Raw genomic sequence first — 18388 nt, 5'->3', positions numbered from 1 at the left:
TTTTTCTAAATATTTTATTGAGGAACTTTACAAGAGTAGTAAAATAGGGATTTTCACTAAATCTTTTGGCTATTCAAGCATTAAAGCGATAAAAGGTTTCTTTGAGCCGATTAGAGAGTTTATCTCTTTCACCATCTTTCCAACTGTTTTTGCGATTCCAGCATTCAAGCAATAAAAGGTTACGAGTTGAGTTTGAGTGATGAAATAAACGGAAAGTGAGTTTTCCAGTGAGTAAGGAGTTGTCCTTGTGAAACATCACTTTGCGCCCATTTTGTTCTTAAAACAAACATCGTTATTATGTTTGGGAAGTTAAGAAAGTCTTCGTCACCAACAAAGTCACCACACACCACCATGGTCTTTGTCGAGAAGTCTGATAGACCACCATTGTCAAAATGCAAATTAGAAGACAAAATGAAAGAAGTTGGAATCAAATAGAGATGGAAGAAATGAGAGGGAAAATTCAACAACTATAAGAGATAGACAATGACCAACAAGCCCTTCTGGAAAACAACAAAGGAAATTTGAGGATGGTGACTCAATTAGTGACTCTTCATCAACTAGAAACAATTGTTCACATGGACAATATTTAAAATGAATTATATCAAGGTAGACATTCCAGATTTCAAAGGAAAAATACAACCAAATGAGTTTATAAATTGGCATCAAACCATTGAATGCATATTAGAGTACAATATAGAAAAACCAAAAAAGTAAACTTAAGTTTGAAGGAAAAATAAAGATCAAGATGTGGGACAAGATGCGTTAGAAACTAACCCGTAAGTTCTTACCCGCTCAAGACTTTGTTAATAGAAGAATATACTAAAGAATTTGAGATGTTGATGTTGAAATGAAATATTCAAGAAATGGAAAAGCAAAAAATTGCTTGATATCTTGGAGGGTTGAATACTAAACTTTATCACCTATTACATCTCTTGAGAATATTCGTCCATGGATGATGTTGTTCATTTGAAAATTAGGGTTTGAGAAACAGTTTTTTGAAAATATTGATACCAACCTCTTTCCTCCAACACATTTCATATCAACTCTCATAAAACACCAATCGATAAACATGTTTCCTCATTCAAATCCCAATATAGTACAATTAAAGAGAAATATCAAGACACATAAATGTTTCTTGTGTCAACGGTATGGATGCATAACATTATGTTGTCTGAATCGTAAAGCCATTATCATCATTAAGGGAAATATACACAATGTGTTTTAAAAAGAAAACAAATACGTTTGTGAAGCGTTTGAAGATGGGAGATGGGAGAACCAAAATATGGTGAAGAATATGTTCCTAATGGCTTTCCATGAAATGTTTGAAAAGAGGAGAAGGACGAGTCACTATATGACGAAGGAACAGCTACATCCATACAAGCGACAATGGCTCAACAAGAACAATGAGGTGAAAGTATCTCAATGTTGCCTTGTATCACTTTCCATTAGAAAAAGGTACAAAGATAAGGCACGGTGTAATGTTATTCCTATGGATGCTTGCCACCTTATTCTTGGAAGGCCTTAATAATATTATCGTCGTGCCTTATATAACGATTATACCAACACATCACTTTTGTGAAGGATGAGATTAAAATCAAGTTATCACCACTACCAGCAATCGAATTACATGAAGAGAAAACGAAGTATGGCAACAAGTACATTTGGTCACAAGAAAGTCAGTACGTAGTCGTCTAAGTTTGAATTTGGAATACCCTACTTCTCATACTTAAAGTGTGTGAGTCATTATGCTACACAACCAAAAAATTAAAAAAAAAAAATTGTCAAAATAGACAACCTAATCCGTTAAGAGTTGATTTTGAGGCAAAAAAATATCATATTCAAAATAAAAATCACATGCAATTATGTTTTGTTTGAACTAAGTTGTCTGATCTGTTTAGAGTCGATTCTAAGAGACATTAATTAGGTTCACATGTGTTTAATTGTTCTTCACCACTATAAGCACTAAACATTAATCCAAAGGAGTAAACATTTTATTAAAAAAAAAAAAAGAACAAACATGTAAAAGCACAAGAAAAGCTTCTCAATCCCAAAAACCCCCTCACAAAACGCCAACAAAATAACAACTAATTTTCCATTTCTCCACCAAAAATATACTCATTCTTAGCTGTGTGTACCGTTACTAAACAGTGGGCCATGCACGTGTTTCTCTCTTCACTTCACAACATCATCATCATTTACTACTACTCCCACTCCTTTATAATCAAACCTTAACCCTCCCATTTTCTCATCACCATTCACTTTTCATTGAGACATTCATCAAACACTTTCACCAAAATGGCCAAACTTGGAAAATTAACAAAGCTTAAGTCAGCTATCAAAAGATGGCCTTCATTAACCAAACTCAGCCGCAACAATAGCTCTATCTCTTCCTCCTCCAAGCAACAAGAACAAGAGCTTCATGCTGTCTATGTCGGAAAGTCGCGGCGACAATACCTTGTGAACTCCAATGTTGTTCAACACCCTGTGTTTCAGGAGCTAGTGGATAGATCTTCTTGTGATGATGGTGTTGTGGTGGTTTCTTGTGAAGTTGTTTTGTTTGAACATTTGCTGTGGATGCTTGAAAGTGTTGAAGGTGAGACACAGTTGGGGTCCATGGCTGAGCTGGTTGAGTTCTACAATTGTGGTGCATGTTGATCATGAATTTGATCATGTTTTGCTAATACAACTTGATAGCTATAGTGACTGACTTCAATTGTTTTGTTTTTTTCTTGGTGATAAAAAGAAAAAGGGTGAATTGGTCAATATTGAGATTTATTAAATGTATTTAAATGGTTTGCCATTTATTTCAGTGACATTAACTGTTTGAATTACTACAATTAACATGAATTTATTTCCATCGAAAAAGAAAAACTTGAATTAATGTGATATGCGTTTTTTTGTTTGACTCGAATTTTTGCTTACGACAACATTGCCACGTGTGTAAATGTAATTGCAGCTGATTTTATTCATTTTCATCTACTATGCGTATTCTAAACAATTTCAAGATCCAATGGCTCAGTTTTATTCGCTTTACTTCGCGATGTGAATTTTTTTGATAAATAGCACCGCTCTTTTTTTTAATATTTTAATGGTCTAGATTTTCCACATTATTCCGTTATGTTTTTTCAACATGAAGTATGATCCTAATTCGGATTTAAAAGTTTTGTAAGTTTAACTCATACCGGAAAAATACTACAAAGAGATAGAACTTATATTTGGTATGTGTAAATTTTGTCACCGGGCTCAATAAAACAAAATAAGAAAATACGGTTTTTTTCTCAAAAAAAGAAAAGACGGTTTAAGATTTTGTGTAATCTAGCAACCAAAACAATTACTAGATTCGAACAATATTATTACATCACAACTACTGCAAGCAAGATATGATATTCAATAGGAATGTTAACGTCCCACATTTTTCAACGCACTCTCTTTAAATGCTTTAAATTCACATGAGTCGCATCAAATTGTATATATTAAAATGTATGTTGATAACATTTGTCGTCCAACTATTTATATGTATAGGTAACCACTTTTTTTTTCTCTGTCGAATATATATGTGACAATGTTGTTAAATTTTATTTGTAACAAAATATAAGTAAAATGATTTAAAATGTCAAATGTATTTAGTCTAAAATTCTAGCTAAAACACTTCCTTTTTGAATCCTTGTACTTATATTTTTTATAGATCGAGTATTATATATATTCATGAGAGTTATAGTTGAATTTGATTAGCGTATGTAATAAGAAAAAATTAACATGCAATGCCCCCGAGATTGTTGAGGGAATTAATGCGGTATTACAGTGAAGATGTTATAATTAAGTCCGGGTTGCTTGTGAACAAAGATAGGATAATTACTTCGCAACAAGTTTGCTTCTGTGGTTGTAATTATGGTGCTTGATCATAGTTATGTTGGTGATAAATTATACTACATGTTAACTCCTTGGATTAATGTCTTGTGCTTATAATGGTCAAGAGCAGTTAAACATTCACACTCATACGTTCTTTTACTCCATTCCTCAAATTTACATCCACACGAAACCATGGCTTCTTGTACACACTAACACACAGTGACAACGTTTGACAGATGAGTGGTGATAGGTATACATACATGGTGGCATACTACTTTGTACCATCCTTAGGGATATGATCCCCTCCTGCTTTTAATATCATGTTGTATGTGTTGTGCAATTCTAGACTGTTGGATTGATCTAAAGGTTGAGACACAAAGAGGGAAGAGAAAATTAGGGGAGAGAGAAAAGTCTATCCTATACATATTTTCCTTCAATTTTCGTGGGCTTTCTTTCTCAATCCTCTCTCTTCTTCTTCAACAGGTTCCATAGGAACCATATCCACAAATAATCTCTCACTTTGAGTTTGTCCTATAAAATATCTCACTTTGAGTTTGTAAAACAAGCAATCACATTTTTTTTTTGAGTTTCAGTTTTATCCGCCTACTCTTTAATAATGCAGCCCTCATCAGAACTTGTGATCCTTTGAGTTTAAATTGTATCTTAGCATACACCACCAAAGCCAGTAGACTACCACTGTTAAAGCTGCAATTCAACTGAAACTGAATATTGCAAAATTCCATTCTAAGTTTTATTCTCAAGAGTGCGTGGAGCAATACCTTCATGATATTCCAGTATTCCCTATTTCATTATAAAACTTGCCAAACAGACATTATTACCATAACTTCTAACCAATTTCCTCCACCATATTACCATAACTCTCTCCTTCTTTCTCTTCTCGGACTGTTTTCTCCCTTTCTCTAGCTCTTCCCCGACCATCCCTCCACCTCATGGCCGCCAGAGACATAGATCTGAAAGAAAGAAAAAAGGCCAGTGGTGGTTAATGGTGATGGACGGAAATCAAACCAAAACGCCGATAGAGATGGACGAACGGTGGAGATGGAGAAGAAAGGGTTGTGGGTCTGTGATGGGTTACAACTGCACGGCGGCGGCGATGGCGATCTGAGAACGGCGGCGACGGTGGTCTGTCGAGAGAGAAGAGGAAACAGATTATTAGAGAGAAGTAGTGGATTAAAGAGTAGGTGTGGTTTTGAGGTGAAATTACTTAGATGCCTGATGTAGTATTTTTGCATCAAACAATAGTAAGTATTTATATCGTCTCCTCAGGGACTAGTGCGATATTGCGGACCGTTCGACACCAAATATCATTCTAAGTTAAACGATAGTTGATTGTTTGTTTTAGTAACCAAATATAAAAGTGAAAGTTGAGAGTAATAGGGCGTAAAAACATTGGAATTAGAGTTCCTTGATCAAGCATCAAATATAATCTAATAATCACATATATGGATTCTAGCGTTTTACCGATATTATCACGTATCGCTCAACAAGATTATTCGTGTCCAAATAATCGTGTGAAATCCATTGTATTGTTCAATAGTTGATTTCTCAAACTGTTGAACAATCCAATTATCGATCGGATAGTTTAATCGACGATTTCTCAATCTATTCAACGATCCGAAAGCTTTATGTACCGATACCTTGTGTGATTATCAAAACATCAATCCTATGTCTAGAATTATTGTTTTGATAGATAATTTATTCTAAACCTAGATTCAAAAGTACTTTTCAATAACAATTAAATCAAAGATAGAAATGAATTGCAAGAATAACTTCAATATCATGTAAATTGCTAGAATCATATATTACAAGATTAAAAGATTACATTCTAAGCTCAATCAAGTACCTCTAATCCCAACTAAAGAGATTTAGTTCATCATTGTCATGAGAACATTACAAAAGTGGAAGAAAAGTTGAGAATCCATGCAAGGAACTTGATTTCTCCAAGAATCTTGATGAATCCACACTCAATCACTATTGCCCAGTATACACAGTGTATTTTCGCCCTATTCTCTCTCTAAATAAGATACAAGATATGTCTCAATTGAGAGAAGTGAGCTTTTATACTTGAGCTGACAAAATGTACTTTCGCCAGGCGAAACCTGGCTCGCCATGGCGAACTGAGCTTTCTTTGCCAGTGGGTTTCTGCCACGTCACCAGATCAGATGAAACCGCCTTATTTCGCCAGGCGAGAATATTTCTCGCCATGGCGAATTGCTCTTGCCCTGTTTTTCTAGCTCCCTGGAACTTCTCGCCATTCATCTCGCCATTACTTCGCCAGGCGAAATAATTCGCCCTGGCCATCCTTGTGGCAAAGGACCATGGAGCTCCCTGGAGTTGCTCGCCATTGGGTCGCCAGGCGAAATGCCTTTTTCACTTTTTTGTTGTTTTTGACTCTTGCTTGATGTTTTGGTACTCGATTCCTGCACAAATGGGTAGAGTAAGATGACTAAAGCGTAATAGGTCAAAATTCCATTTTCTCTCGGCTTTTCCCTAGATAACTTGTAAAACAAGTTACAAACGTGCCGTAAATAAACCTTTAAAACACTACTTCCCGACACTTATCAATGCCCATGCCACATTGGGTGTGGTACAAAAGTGGTACAAATAAAAGGGTGTCAATGTATATTTTCCCTTGACAGATAGACAGTGGGACCATGGTAGTCAAGTACTTTGGGGTAACCTTAGCTACCACTTTTTTCTTTTTTTTTAATAAATTGGTGTAATTTTATATTTAATCTAATTTAGTTAGCTCGCATAAACTTATTTGCGAAAAATTAGTAGAAATAAAAAAAGACAAAATTAATAGTAGTACTTAATAGATAAATTTATCTTTGTTTTTACAATTTCTGTCTATAATAATTACACAAAGAGTTCAATCAACAACAAAAATTGTTAAGATAAGATTCATAAAAATATATTTTATTTTTTCTTTATATTCACCTCTCTAGTAAAGTTTGGGTTAGCTCCCTCATTAGATGGAGGATTAGAGGTTTTCACGGTCCTCTTCGTTCTTAAATTGGAACGATTCTTGATAGTATTCAACAAAATTGAAGAGAAAAAATGAGTTGAATTTTGAATGCATATTCATTTTTCATTGCTTGTGTTGAATCGGTTTCAATCAAAGTAATGACTCAGGCGTAAGGCCAAATAAGATCATAAACTTTCACTTCTATATGAGACAACATCTCATTGTTAGAGTTTCGAATAATTTTTAAGTATGGTCAAAAAAAATTAACCGCTTATCATAATTATCCCCTCATAAAAATGGAGTCGCATATTAAAATAAAAATTAAAGGATTGTAAAAAATGAGGGAGTAAAAAAGTGTTTTTTTTTCTAAATAGACTAACTTTTTTTAAAAAAGGTAAACTAATCTACTGAAATTGACATGAGAGTCGAATTTGAGTCCTTAAGAGGAACACACTTTAAGGTTTTAAACTAATATCATCAGACCAATTCTAATGAGCTTTTAGATAGACTAACATTAAACTCATACACAATAAACGTGTGAGAATTTGCATATTCAAATATCCACTCTTGTATATCAAACGTCTTTGTAAATTTTTGTTATCTAAGCCGTATTTACATATACATTAAAGAAAAGGAAATGTTAACAAGTGCTTCAAATGGTAACTTTTTTTGAAAATTTGTGTAATCAATACATTGAAAATTATAATATTTGACCTTTTTTATTGAATAATTTCTTCTTTTGTAACCCTTAAAAAGTGGAAAGACTCATTATAAGAAAATAGCCAAAAAGGGGTAACACTTGGGTGACATTGTGACATTGGCAAACCACAATGTCACAAATGTCTTTCTTCTTTCTCTTTCATAATATTTTTTTGTTTCTTTGTACACTTGTGACATTGTGGTTGGTCAATGTCACCCATGTATTATCCAAAAAGGGGATGAGACAATAACTGTTTTATAAATTTATTCTATCCACATATGTCACCTTCCAAAAGTTTTCCTTGCATAAATATTAACGATGAAGATAGCTTAACTAAACCATTAATCGATATTGTCCACAAGATCTGATACATCCAATTGGATCGATCAAAGAGAGTGATGTTTGACCCTACATTTTGTCGATCATCAAGGATATTTGACCATAATTTAAGAATAAGAGAGTGTTTGTTTCAAGTTATAATTGTTGATTCCTGGGAATAAAATGATAGAAATGTATATGTATATGTTTGTTATAAGTTTACTAAAATTTATTCCTTGGTATAAAATGTTCCTGAGAATAGAAAAAATTTCCCAAGGAAAAGGGTGGGAATAAAGTTCCCATGGAGATGGGAATAAATTCATAAATAGTTTACCTATTATAATCCCTATTTTTATGGTTCCTAGGAATATTATAAAGCTAACCAAACATATTTTTCCTAAATTCCTTGGAATAAAATTCTCATCTTTATATTCCAAAGAATGTTATTCCTAGAAATAAATTTGGTAAACTTGAAACAAACACACCCTAAGACTTGGATCAGTCTTGGAATTGTATTGTTTGTACTATTTCAAAATCCAATATATTCTTATATATGTCTATGAATATGAACATGTGATTAGCAACAAACGAGGAGATCTTGCTCTAGAGAATGAGCTAATGCACGCAAGCATAAGTGTTTTTAATGCTACATAGAAGAAGATCTATGCCCGAAATTAAAGGATCTAACCCAAATTTGTGTTTTCAAATCTTTTGTTACGTGCTTGAATAGTAGTTTTTTCCTATATAAGCAAACTTTATTAATATGATGTGTTAGTATAAGTGAACCCATCATCATCTTATCTTATACCTCTAATCTCTATATATGTTCCCCCACTAAACGTAAAAAAGAATTTTATTAATGATGTAAGAAATCCCATTAGTACAAAAAAAAGTCCAAATGTGACCCTACAAATTAAGAACAAAAAAAGAAAAATTATATTTTATTCAATTTTACTAAAATTGTAAGAGTATGTCAAAAAACTATTATTGAGTTTTAAGTGTGAGTGGTTAAGTTTCGAGCATATGGATGTGTAAAACATTTGATATATAAAAAAAGGTGATTAACGTACCTAATGTCTTGAGGTTTTGGATTGAAATGTAGGGTCGCCTTATCTTGTGGTGATGGAGTATTGATTCGTTGTTTTCTCATTCCCCCTGTCTCCCCAACAAGTGGATCCTGGCTATGTTGGATCATGTTATAGAGGTGAAAACTCACACTTGTGAGGAGATTGTTGTGTTTTAAGTGTGTGAGTCGTTTAAGTCTCACATCATTTATGAATAGGTAAAATGTTAGATATACAGGAGAGATTACTCATGTATCTAATGCATTAAAGTTTTTTATGAAGATATAGTGTTTTCCTCTCTTATGGTTCTGAAACATTGATTTGTTGTTGCTTCCAACCTCCTTGGACTCCCTAACATATATGCACCCTAAAATTACAAGAACGACATATTGAATAAATTCACCATTGATAAGCAGCAGATCCAGCTAGAGCAAAACTCCTCAGCTGCATGTCTCAAGGGCTTTATTCCTTCTTTTTTTAGTGACATTTATTCCTCATGGACCTACTATTAAATGTATAGGACCAAGAATATTCAATAGTAGACCAAACCAACCCATGATAACGATTTCAGTGAACTTTAATCAGTTCACAACTGTAAGTGCCGCCAAACAGGCTAGTCTGTCTTAGTACTACGTACCATTTGTTCTTTTTTGCAGTGCTTTTTCATTGAGTAAATCATTTATCATTTTCCATATATGTATATACTGGGGGCATCAACCCACAGTTTCATACTTCTCTCCCTCAAGGTTTTTATTTAAATTACTTTAAAGGCAAAATGGTTATTGCAATTTATAAATCTGTGGGCAAAATATTATGCTCACAATTTGAGTGGTGATTCAAATTGATGAAGGAATTTACTAGTAAATATTATAACGTTACACATCAACACTTTTTGCAAATTTGAATGATGCTCACAATTTTAAATTTCAATTTCATAGTTTAGTCTTTCAATTACATTTCACTATATATATTTTTTCTTAAAAAGAAAGTGCTATATATATATATAATGTTTAGAATCTACTAAATTTGTGGTAGTTGGCTAGTCTCCGACTTTGAGCCCACAGCATCGAAGGGTGATGTTAAGTGACTCAGAATTGATAAAATTTAGTGAGTCAGATTTGAGCTTATTACTAGCTAGTTGTGTATGAATTGATAGGAAGTGGGATCAGTAGACCATACTACAATAGTACAATATCGTCATATAACTATATATATATTTGAGATTAGCTAGGATATGTCAAATCATGATTATTTATCATATCAGCATGTATCTTGTCTAAGTACGTAATATTTTGTTTGTACATCACTACGTAGAAGAAAATGTTGGAAGGGTACAAGTTGCTAGATAGTAGATAGAAACAAAAATCTATGAGATAATATTGTGTCTAACGCTTTTTGGGGTCTATTTATATCTGAAAATGTTTTTTATTTTTTATTAAAAATATGTATTTATTTTTTCTTAATTGCTAATAAAAAAAAATATAGGTCCTTGAAGTGGATCACTATGACAACTATGATAGAAGGAAAATCAAATGTTAACTAAAGATGATTTGTCAACAAAAAGAAACCAAAGATGGTCAATTTTAAGAAATAATAACAACTTTTTTCTTTTGCATTTTCATTGGTTTATTAAAAAAAAAAATTAACATCTAAAATTAACACAAATTCTAAAATATAAAATAGATCAAGTGCATGTACATCAATAGGGCCGTAGGACCGGAGAAAGAATCTTAATTATGCTTCTTCGTTCATTTTAGTTATATCTGTAATTTTCTTGTGTTTACTTTTTTTGAATAAATCAATAATTTAAGTATATGTTCAATACACAAGAAAGTTTTATCTTGTTTGAAAGTTGAGTTTAAGGATAGTTTATAATTTACTCAATCTTTTCAATCTATTGAGGATGTATTTTTTTTTTTGTCACATATTAAGGATGTATTTCAACTAAAGACAAAACCGTAAACGTTTGCATAAAATCTCAAGCGGTTAATACATTAGAACAACAGTGCAGAAAACTTGTCATAATAGTCTCTAAAGTATTTTTTTTCTCTTCTATTTTGTTCTTAAAATATATAAAAATATATATAAAGTAAATCTAGTATTTAGTTTTTAACATTGATGTTAGATTCTTGTAAAAAAAAAATAAAAAAATTGATGCTAGATTAATTCTTGGAGAAGTAGGTCCATGTCTAGAGCATGCAAAGAAGACATGATTAAATTTGTACTTCAAGTTATACCCTCTTATATTGTGGCATCTATCTCATTCCATTTCGATTAATGATGAGATAGTAAAAATGATTAATCAAGATTTGAAGACTTGGTGGTGAATTGCGGCATACAGTACACACCTTGAAAAAGGTGGCGCGGCTGTCTAGTAAAGACCGAAAGGCTGTTTTACGTACCTTGAAGAAGAGAACTTGTAAGAAAAAACAGTCTATTACCGGAGATGCCTCGCAGGGTACCTCAGTTGAAGCTTCTTCTTCTACCTCGGTTAATCAAGAGTGGAATAATTGGGTGGTGTTACATGGGAAAGAGAAGGAGGCGGCTGAGGATGTGTGGGGAATAGGGAAGGTTGTGGGGCTGCATTTTCAAGGGGATATTCATAATATGTTTGGAGCGCTTGCAAAGAAAGGGGAAAGTAAGAGGGTGTCCAAGAGAAGTGGTGAGGGAGGGAGTGGTGCTAAGTAGGCGTTGGGAGATATGGGTGGTGGGGGGAGGGTGTTTGTAATGAGGATTGTGTCGTGGAATGTCCGGGGTTTAGGAGGGATGGAAAAGCGAAGGGAAGTCAAGGAGTTAGTGCGGGAAAAGAGGCCTTTTGTGTTGTGTATTCAAGAAACTAAGATGGAGGTTGTTGATGAGTTTTTATGTACTTCGGTTTGGGGTCCTACGAATCATGACTTTTCTTATAGCCCGTCTGTGGGGGCATCTGGTGGTTTGGTTACGATTTGGGATAAGTCGGAAGTGGAGGTTTGGTACACCGTTCGTGGTGCGCACTTTCTGATGATTCATGGAAGGTTTATTAAGACCAATGAGGACTTTTATATTGTTAATGTGTATGCACCTTGTAATAGGAGTGCTCAACAAGTGTTGTGGAATTTACTGTCAGCGAGGTTGCTTTCTTTAGGGAATAACAAGGTTTGTGTTTGCGGGGATTTCAACACTGTGCGGTCAGTCGAAGAAAGGCGTTCGGTTAGAGGGTCTCAGTTGGTGGATGATTGTGCACCTTTTAATGATTTTATTGAAGATAGAGTTTTGATTGATTTACCTTTATGTGGGAGGAAGTTTACTTGGTTTAAGGGGGATGGACGCTCGATGAGTAGATTGGATAGGTTCTTGCTCTCTGAAGAATGGTGTTTGGTGTGGCCTAACTGCATTCAGGTGGCACACTTAAGAGGTTTATCTGATCACTGTCCTATCGTATTGTCTGTGGATGAAGAGAATTGGGGTCCGAGACCGGTGCGTCTGTTGAAGTGTTGGCAAGATATGCCTGGCTATTATGATTTTGTTCGTGAAAAGTGGGGTTCGCTTCAGGTGTCTGGGTGGGGTGGTCATGTTCTCAAAGAAAAATTGAAACTTTTAAAGGTGGCTCTTAAAGATTGGCATGTTTCAAATACTCATAATTTACCTTCAAAGATTGGTGAGTTAAAGAACAGACAAGCGCTCTTAGATGGTAAAGGGGAGGAAGGGGAGTTGTCAGAGGACGAAATCAGTGAACTTCATGGTATTTCGACGGATATTCACTCTCTATCTCGTCTTAATACAAGTATTTGTTGGCAGCAGTCACGTTTAAACTGGCTCCGGGATGGAGATGCTAATTCAAAGTTTTTTCACTCTGTTCTGGCCGCAAGGAGAAGAATGAATTCGTTGTCTTCGATTTTGGTGGATGGGGTTATGGTAGAGGGTGTTCAACCTGTTCGTCAAGCTGTGTTTACGCATTTTAAAAATCATTTTCTTAATCCAAGATTGGAGCGACCGAGTGTGGGTCACCTTCAGTTTAGAAAATCTCTCTTTTAGAGAGGGGCGGGTTGGTCAAACCCTTTTCTGAGGATGAGATCAAGGCGGCAGTGTGGGATTGTGATAGTTTCAAGAGCCCGGGCCCTGATGGGATCAACTTGGGTTTTTTTAAGTCTTTTTGGCCTGAGATGAAAACAGAGCTTGTGCGCTTTGTGACTGAATTCCATAGGAATGGGAAATTGACGAAAGGCATAAATTCTACATTCATCGCCCTTATTCCTAAAGTTGCTAGCCCTCAATCGTTGAATGAGTTTCGCCCTATTTCTTTGGTGGGGAGCTTGTACAAAATTTTGGCGAAAATTCTAGCAAACAGGTTGAGGCAGGTTATTGGGAGTGTTGTGTCTGAAACTCAGTCTGCTTTTGTGAAGGATAGACAAATTTTTGATGGTATCTTGATTGCGAATGAGGTGGTTGATGAGGCAAGGAGATCTAAGAAAGACCTTTTGTTGTTCAAAGTAGATTTTGAAAAGTCGTATGATTCGGTAGATTGGGGGTACCTTGACGAGGTGATGGGGAGTATGTCGTTCCCGACGGTGTGGCGAAAGTGGATTAGAGAATGTGTGGGTACTGCTACTGCCTCAGTTCTTGTGAATGGCAGTCCTACTGATGAGTTTTCTCGTGAACGGGGATTACGTCAGGGTGATCCTCTATCTCCTTTCTTATTTTTATTGGCAGCAGAGGGTTTGAATGTGTTGATGAAAGCGTTGGTAGACACAGATCTGTTTACGGGGTATAGAGTGGGGAGAGAGAATTCAGTGGTGGTGTCTCATTTACAGTTCGCTGATGATACACTTCTTATTGGGAACAAAAGCTGGGCTAATGTGCGGGCGTTGAGGGCTGGTCTAGTTTTGTTTGAAGCTATGTCGGGTTTGAAAGTTAATTTTCATAAGAGTTCTCTGGTAGGGGTTAATATTAATGATTCGTGGTTGTCAGAAGCGGCTTCTGTGTTGGGCTGCAAAGTAGGTAAAATCTCGTTTCTCTATTTGGGGCTCTCGATTGGGGGCGATCCGCGTCGTCTTTTGTTTTGGGAACCTGTGGTGGATCGTATTAAATCTAGATTGTCTGGTTGGCAAAGTCGGTTCCTATCTTTCGGTGGTCGTTTGATTCTTCTAAAGTCTGTCCTGACTGCTCTACCTGTCTATGCACTTTCCTTCTTCAAAGCTCCGACAGGTATAATCTCTTCCATTGAATCTTTGTTTAATAAATTTTTCTAGGGAGGGGGTGAGGAAAAAAGAAAAATATCTTGGGTTAGGTGGGATTCTTTGAGTATGAGGAAGGAGTATGGAGGGTTGGGGGTTAAGAGGTTGAGGGAGTTTAACATTGCTTTGTTGGGTAAATGGTGTTGGAGGTTGTTATTGGAGAGGGATGCTTTGTGGAGAAAGGTGTTAGTGGCTAGGTATGGTGTGGAGGATGGCGGTTTGGAGGATGGGGGCCGGAGTTGTTCTTCGTGGTGGAGGGAGATTGTGAGGATTAGAGATGGGATAGGTGAGGGTGGAGAGGGATGGTTTGGGTCTTGTGTTAGGAGGAGAGTGGGAGATGGGGCAAATACTGATTTTTGGCGTGATTGTTGGTGTGGAGATGTTCCTCTTTGTGTCCGGTTTATGCGCCTTTTTGACTTGACTGTTCACAAATCAATCTCAGTTAGGAATATGTTCCTGCTGGGGGTGGATGTGGGCGGGGAGGCGTTGAGGTGGCGTAGGCGGTTGTGGGCTTGGGAGGAGGAGTTGGTAGAGGAGTGTAGGGCTTTGTTACTAACAGTTTCTTTGCAGGACTCAGTGTTAGACAGATGGCTCTGGTTACCTAATCATGATGATGGGTATTCTGTACGTGGAGTCTATGACATGCTGACATCACAGGAGCAGCCCCAGTTACACCATAATGTGGACTTAATTTGGCATAAACAGGTCCCTCTCAAAGTCTCTATCCTTGCTTGGCGACTAATGAGGGATCGGTTACCTACAAAACTTAATTTGGCAAATCGTGGCATTCTATCTGTGGAGGAGCGGTTATGCGTTGCTGGATGTGGGATTGTCGAAGATGTTACTCATTTGTTTTTGTCTTGTGCAACTTTTGGTGCATTATGGCCGATGGTGCGGCATTGGTTAGGAGTGGTAGGTGTCGACTCTCAATCAACTTCAGATCACTTTGTGCAATTTATTCATTATGCAGGTTGTTCGAGAGGGCAACGGTCTTTCTTCCACTTGATTTGGTTGCTTTGTGTTTCGGTGTTGTGGAATGAAAGGAATGATAGGCTTTTTAGAAATAGACAAAGTACTGTGCCTCAATTGCTAGATAAAGTGAAATTAACTTCGTTGTGGTGGTTAAAGGCTAGTAATGTTGTATTTAGTTTTGGCACTCATCAGTGGTGGTCGAGCCCTCTTTTATGTCTGGGTATTGACTGATTTGTTTGTAATTTTTGCTTAGACTCTGACATTTTTTGTGATTGTTGGGCACATCTTGTGCGGTAACAATTGCGGTGTCCGTATTAATATATCTCATTTTTGCCTGTTCAAAAAAAAAGATTTGAAGACTTGAAATTGGGACTCTAGTGATAAGTACATTGTCAAGTCTGGCTTGAAGCTTTACTCTAGTGTAAAAATAGATTGAAACTTCAAGCCCTAAGAGTTCAATGCCTCATAAATTTCCCTTTATGCGAGGATGGAGAAGACGACGGTTGGAATTTATTTTTTTTCAATGCAGATTTAGCCGAGAAAATCGGTCTAAGGTGGTTCTTTATGAGGATATTGATGAAATATTTGTTAATGTTCATTCTATCATGAACCTTTCCACATGTGAGACTGAATACAAGAGAAACAATGCAGTTAATGTAGACACATACAACCTCCGATCATTATTATAAAAAAAAAAATTACATTTTTTTTTAGGGAAAAAAATTTACATTTTTAAATCATTCAATTAATAATGTATATAGTCTTTATTATAGATCAGATACATCATTTAATAAATGAACCATATAGTTCACGGAAGAAGTATGCATGTTGAAACTAAATATCAATTTCTTTTGTATCAAGTTACCAAAGGGAGATCAGTTGAATTATATTTTGTATATTAGAGGATCAATTTGGTGACATCAAGACTAAGCCCTTGAATATAGAAAAATTCAAAGAAATGAGGAGCTTTTCAAGTGTGGTCCTATTAAAAGAGAGATTGAATTAAAGGGGTATGATGAAAGAGTAATTTAATTTCTTTTATTCTTGGTTATAAGTACTTAATATAGCTATTTCAAAAAAAAAAAATACTTAATATAGTTGATCAGATGATTGTCGATTTAGTTACAAGTTAAATGAGCATTATGAGATCAATGTGGGATTCAACACGCTGTATAAATACTGGTGTAAATTGGTTTTCAAATTAATGTCACTATACAAGTGATATTTTTAATAGTCTTCTTCTCCATGTGTAAACAAAGTGTGTGTGTGTGCGCAAACTATCATAGTTCTAACAATTGTGATTTTTGGACAATATAAAACTTTTCACATTGAAATTGTATAAAAATTAATATCTAAATATAAAACCTACCTATTTTGATGTATAGCTAAAATGCAACTTTGATAATGTGCAACCCATCAACGTACTACTTTTTTGGCGGTGTCTGAGATTCGAACTCAGGATCATGCATACATTATAAATTATCTTTACCAACTGAGTTAAGCTCGCGGGGACCCATCAATGCACTACTGAAAAATAAATAAATACCGGTGTATTTTAATATTTACTTGAAAAATGATCAATCACACCCTATATTAATTACAAAAACAATATCTTGATAGAGAATGAACACAAATACATTGACAAGTGACAAATTCACCAACCTATAAACATGATCAATGGATAGAATTGTATACTATCTCTAAAAATCAAATTGGTATTACCATCCTCTTAATTTTAATCTTGTTGGACCTTCCATTAAACCACTCCTCAAACTCTTGTGCTTCAAATGGGATCCTCAAAACCCCTTCATTCCTAAATCCATATACCTCCTCAGACTTAACCAACAATTCACGAAAAAATACATCACCAAGTGCTCTTGTGTGAATCATAAATCTCTTACATGTTTCTTCATTTGTTCCAACACATATTGGAACATAACCTCTTGGTACCAACAACATAGGACCTTGTATACGTTTGTAGTAAGGACTTCCACTTCCACCACTAACCAATTTCCTTAACTTGCTTTCTCTAGCTCCCATTGCAAAAATAACCCTTTAGGCTTTAGCTTATTTTCTATTGATTGCTCTATAGATTGTTTGAGACAATTGTTTCTTAAATAGTAGTCCTTTGAGGTACTTGATTATGTCCTTGATATATTCCATATTGTACATGTCCCTTAAATTAATGTTGATTGTGAAAGAAAATTTGTTTTAACTGCGACGATGAAATTGATAATGATGTGTTTGTACCTTGTACAATTGCCTAGACGTTGGATGCCGTAGCAACAATGTTAGGTTGGCCATGCATGATTTATTTTATTTTTATGTTAAACTATACATACAGCTTGGTTAATTGAATATATATTCAATTGTTCAAATCTTTAATCATAGTTTAAGATGAATTTTATCCGCCAAGTATCCTTATATTTTGTTAAATTATAAGAATTCATTTAACTCACCAACAAAATTAAAATCTTATATACATCTTTAGGTGGTATTTTGTCAAAAATAAATAAATCTTTAGGTGGTATTATTTAATTTTCTTAGAAATTAAAAAAAAAAAAAAAAAAAAAAACCAGACGATTGAATGAGTTCCCGGATTTTATTTAATTTTTAAATAATTTATAATTAAGTCTATTTAATTTTTTAAAATATATATGTACTTAAGAAAATTATATTAAAACCTTATTTAATCTTTATTTTACATGCAGCAGTCTAATCAAATACATCTATTTTCTATTCTTTAACAAAACACTTCTGTTTTTTTTCAATCCTATTACTTTTCACTCGTATGCCAATTAATCATATATAGACTCTTTGAACATATTAATCTATTTCTATGTTAAATAATCATAGATTCGTTGACCATATTAATCTATTTAGTTGGCAAAAGACTGGAATTTTGTCTTATTTATAAAATAAAGGGTTAAATATGTTTTTAGTCCCTATAAATATACGAATTTTTCGTTTTAGTCCCTCTAAAATTTTCCTTCAACTTTTTTAGTCTTCCAAAAATTTTCCATCTTCACTTTTGGTCCCTCTTTTAAAGTAAACTCATATGTAGAATTCACATTTTTAAATAAAAGTTTGCAGAAAAATTCATAATATTATAAGAATCTCTCCTAAAAAAATGTAGAATTTTTTAACAAAACATGAATTTAATATGAATTTTTCTATTTTTTATGATTAAAAATTCATATTAAATTTATGTTTTGTTAAAAAATTCTAAATTTTTTTGGGAAATATTTTTACAATATTTTACACATTTCTGCATAATTTCACT

At 34.5% G+C, this 18388-nt stretch overlaps 1 protein-coding gene and 1 long non-coding RNA gene across 2 annotated transcripts; one reads left to right on the top strand and one right to left on the bottom strand.

Annotated features, from left to right (window-relative positions):
* The first annotated feature begins 2162 nt into the window (after positions 1 to 2162).
* LOC11424969 (auxin-responsive protein SAUR78) lies at positions 2163 to 2837 on the top strand. The gene has a single exon (XM_003627334.4). The coding sequence runs from the start codon at positions 2296 to 2298 to the stop codon at positions 2653 to 2655; it is 360 nt and encodes a 119-aa protein (XP_003627382.1). The 5' UTR covers positions 2163 to 2295; the 3' UTR covers positions 2656 to 2837.
* A 2786-nt stretch (positions 2838 to 5623) lies between these two features.
* LOC112417243 (uncharacterized) lies at positions 5624 to 6434 on the bottom strand. Its single transcript, XR_005643660.1, has 2 exons — positions 6405 to 6434; positions 5624 to 6290 (listed from the first exon to the last, which is right to left on the bottom strand). It is a non-coding gene; the product is annotated as an uncharacterized lncRNA (long non-coding RNA).
* Positions 6435 to 18388: the final 11954 nt, after the last annotated feature.

The sequence above is a fragment of the Medicago truncatula genome, chromosome 8 (assembly GCF_003473485.1).
Source record: "Medicago truncatula cultivar Jemalong A17 chromosome 8, MtrunA17r5.0-ANR, whole genome shotgun sequence".
NCBI classification, from domain to species: Eukaryota; Viridiplantae; Streptophyta; class Magnoliopsida; order Fabales; family Fabaceae; genus Medicago; species Medicago truncatula.
Note: the sequence above shows the minus strand (reverse complement) of the source record. Positions and strands in the feature narration are given on the sequence as shown.

What these genes read in the sequence shown, in the direction of transcription:
- LOC11424969 (XM_003627334.4), top strand. Translation starts at nt 2,296, where the DNA reads ATGGCCAAACTTGGAAAATTAACAAAGCTTAAGTCAGCTATCAAAAGA.